Genomic DNA, 3930 nt, shown 5'->3' with positions numbered 1-3930 from the left:
GCCTGGGGAGAGCGGTGCGGGCGCGGGTGGCGGGTCAGGTGAGGCGCGCTGAGGTACGCTGAGGTACGCTGAGGTGAGCTCCGTGTTGCGGTAGGAAGCGTGGTGCCGGCCGGGCTGTGCCGAGCTGCGCCCGGTAAGTGAGTTGCTTCTGCACCGTTTTCGGGAAGTGGGCAGTGTCCGCCGGGCTGGTGAGCCCGGCCGTGCGTGCGCACCTGCCGGTCGGTTCTTGGCGAGGGACGAAGCGCGGCCGGTACAGAGCTCAGTAAGTGCCCCCTGACTCCAGAGGGTGTTTTTAACGTGCGACCCCTTCCCGGTAATAGCCCCCGTGTCTAATGAAGGGCCTGGCATGTGTGAAGGTGCTGCCTTCCTTGCCTACACGGGCATGCTGAACCCCTCCCAGGCAGCCTGCTGCTCTGACCCTCTCCTGTGTAAAGCACGGGGCTGTATGGCATATTGCATGCTGGCTAGGGATTTTTCTTTAAAATACACGTTCTTGAACAGGAGTCTGCCTTGGGTTTGTAGGACAGAATGTGGGGCTTTGCCATGCTGCTTGATCAAGCTTCCTTCAGTGAGTTCAGAGTATGCTGATTAAAAGCATCAAGCACGTGTATTATTATTGCTTGCAAGGGCTTCATGTGACATTACTCTGTGAGTTGTATGTTAGATCTGCCGTTTAGGCACCAGATGGGGAGAGCTTCCAAGAGAATTGTGTGGTTGGCATGGTTCCTCGTTTAACACAATGTGAGCAGTAATGCCACACTTCATTGTTAAGCCCTGAAGTTTGGACTCTGAGGAAGAGTGTCTCTCTGGAGCTCTCTGTGCAGGCGATATATGAATAGTGAATTTTGTTTCAGGCTCTTGTTAAGAAGCTGGTTAAATGTATTGGTTTTGTGTGCCAATGCCAGCCAGCTCCAAGATGGACCAAGGCTGAGCCCATCAGTGACAGTGGTAGCGCCTCTGGGATTACATATTCAGGAAGAGGGGGAGGGGGAACCCAAACTGCACAACTTCATCTGGAGAGAGGAGTGAGAACATGTGAGAGAAACAACTTGGCAGACCCCAAGGTCAGTACATAAGGAGGGGAAGGAGGTGCTCCAGGTGCCAGAGCTGAGATTCCCCTGCCTGGTGAGGCAGGCTGTCCCCATGGAGGACATACTTACCTACAGCCTGTGGAGGACCCTATGCCAGAGCAGGGGAATGCCTGAAGGAGGCTGTGACCCCATGGGAAGCCTGTGCTGGAGCAGGCTCTTGTCAGGACCTGTGGCACCATGGAGAGAGGATCCCATGCTGGAGCAGGTTTGCTGGCAGGACTGGTGGCCAGGCAGAGAACCCACACTGGAGCAGGCTGCTGCTGAAGGACTGCACCCCATGGAAGGGACCCACACTGGAGCAGTTAGTGAAGAACTGCAGCCTGTGGGAAGGAATGCCAGCCCTTCTCATCTAGCTAGTTCCCAGTATTAGGAACTGGGTGATTATCTTGTCTCTGGGTTGTCTGGTGGGATTAATGATGCACTGTAAGGGAACGGGTGTAGCACCAAATCCCAGGAGCTGCCAGCTACAGGCAGGCTTTTTACGAGTGCTCAGCAGGCTGAGCTTAGCTCTCATGTAGAGTATAATGAGCACTGCAAAACAGCTGGGCTATTTGGCTACTACAAGCCTAAACACTGTGGAAAATCTCAATCTAGGATTTCTTTTCTGGGCCTCTTAGAAAAGAGGCTCGCTGTCTTTCAGTAGGACTGACAAATCGTGTGGAATCTTTGGAAATATTCAGAATCTAACTGGGCAAGGTGCTGAGCAACCTGTTGTAAGTTGTCTTTGCTCTTAGTGAGGACTAAATGATATCAAAGGCTTCATCTGAGCTAAATATTTCCAGTTCTGATGATTCCTGAATAAGGGCCTTTCTGTCTTTGTAAAATCCTTGCTAGTATTGTAACGGTGTATTGTAAGAATTAGCACTACTGTTGTAAAACAAAACCAGCACAAATAACTGGAGTAAGCTCACACACTCCAATCTTGATATAATTATTCTCCTGTCATTCCTTTTTCTTGTACGTGATCAATAACCTCCTCTTGAGGTTGTTCCATTGCTTGTTTTAGAAACCTTATAGTGAAAGTACTGATGCTGAGGAAGATGTAGACTTCTGGCTCAAGTTGAAGCAGAAGTTTGACCATATTTTGGAATGTCTCTGCTGAAGGATGGGGTGGTAGCACTTACAGTAATTGAAATAGTAAATAACTGTAGTAGTAAGTAACATGGGTGGCTTCTTGCCACCCATGTATCTTCTTGCATTCTTTGATTGGGATTTCTGCCTAGTCAGGTTGGCAATGTTATTTTTAGATTGTTTCTGAAAATAAGCACTTCTGTTGAAATGAGTTGTGTGGACATCTCTGCAGAGTAACATACTACCTACTTTGAATCAGTGTGGCACATTATTGCCACAGCTGGGCTGATCCTGTTTGAGTCCTTACTTTGTCTTAATGTGAAATGCTGCTCCCTAAGGGGCTGGGAGCTTATTTGGGATAACACGACTGTAGACAAGGGGTTGCCTGTCAGTCCATCCCATAGTATCTCTGTGAGGTGAGTGGGGCAGACCCAGAGATTATGGCCAGGTTCAACCAAGACAGGCAGGCTTATGGTGATACAGCAGGTCAGTCCATAGGTCAGGGTCTGGTCCTCTGGTTACCAGGCAGGCATGTGGTGGTTAGGCCAGGCCAAGGCCAGGGAGGGGCCCATCAGCACAGGAGTGAGGGTCAGGCCTGGGAAGGAGAAGCAGTGTCAGACAAGGACCCAGAATGGCCAGACAGGACCATGGGGATGAGGCGAGGCCAGGATGTCCACCTGTGGGACATCAGCAGGACTCATGGCCAGGCAGGGCTCTGGTGGAGCTGGAGAGGTACTCTTGTGGCATCGCTGGGGTGGGGATTGATGGCCCTGGGATGGGCTGAAATGGGTTGTCAGGGCAGGCCCTGGGCCAGGCTGGGCAGGGACAGTCAGGCCTGTTCGTGTCCTCAGGGCCCTGCCAGTGGTGTATTATAATTTCTGTTTCACTGGAAATAACTGCTAGTTTCTGGTTTGAGTTGAAACATTAAAGCCCAAACAGGTACAAAACTAACAGCTGTTAGCACATTCTGTCCAAATGGCAAACTACAGCACCCCCTGTGTCTTAGAGTCTGTCTTGTCCCACAAGACCTTTTTTTTCCTGCAGGGGGGGTTACCAAATATTTACATTATGGGGTAATGTAACAACAGAAGTATGTGGGCAAAGCAAAAGAAAGACGTAATGCATGTTCCATAGAGGCAATTAGGTGTGGCCTAGTAAGTCCTTCTCCATTGCCTCTGATTTAGATGGGATTATAAACTGTTATCTTGTTTTCTGTGATGTAGCTGACATGTATGGAGCAAAGGATCTGGGGAAAAGGATGTAATGTGGCAAGGTCCAGTACAGGTAATGTTGCAACAGTAGGAATTTCTCTAGTTAAGAAAGGCAATTAGTTACTGGTGGTTATTTTCAGAGCTTTGTAAGTATGTGGCAAAACATTTTTTTTTTTTCCCCATATGTAAATAATAAGCCGGATCTTACATAGTAGATATTAAAAGAAATTTCCTGTTAGCAAGAAGTTTAATGATGTTAATCAGTGTTCTGATTATGTTTTGCTGAATATCAGATCATAAGGAACTGGAAAGGATTTTTTTTTTCCTTCCTACCCTCCTCTCCCAAATTTCTTGTAATCAGAAGGCTACATGATAGTTTTTTAATGACTTCTATTTGTGTTTCTCTTCTGTAGAGCCATAAGAATTACTGAGAACCAGCTGGAGTAATACCATGAATATTTTCTTTCATACAGGACATCATGGGAGCCCAGCAGGAGAAAAAACCTTCTGAAGAAAGAAAACACAAAAGCACCCAAAATGATACTCAAACATCTCGA

At 48.1% G+C, this 3930-nt stretch overlaps 1 protein-coding gene across 1 annotated transcript in view; it reads left to right on the top strand.

Moving 5' to 3' along the window:
• Nucleotides 1-3852: 3852 nt before the first annotated feature.
• Nucleotides 3853-3930, top strand: part of DHCR7 (7-dehydrocholesterol reductase) — a 5695-nt gene continuing 5617 nt past the window's right edge. The window contains exon 1 of the mRNA XM_010024859.1: nucleotides 3853-3930. This exon is cut by the window's right edge and continues 41 nt beyond it. Coding sequence (XP_010023161.1) covers nucleotides 3853-3930 — 78 coding nt within the window.

This window comes from Nestor notabilis, unplaced genomic scaffold (assembly GCF_000696875.1).
Source record: "Nestor notabilis isolate BGI_N333 unplaced genomic scaffold, ASM69687v1 scaffold10842, whole genome shotgun sequence".
Classification (NCBI taxonomy): Eukaryota; Metazoa; Chordata; class Aves; order Psittaciformes; family Psittacidae; genus Nestor; species Nestor notabilis.
Note: the sequence above shows the minus strand (reverse complement) of the source record. Positions and strands in the feature narration are given on the sequence as shown.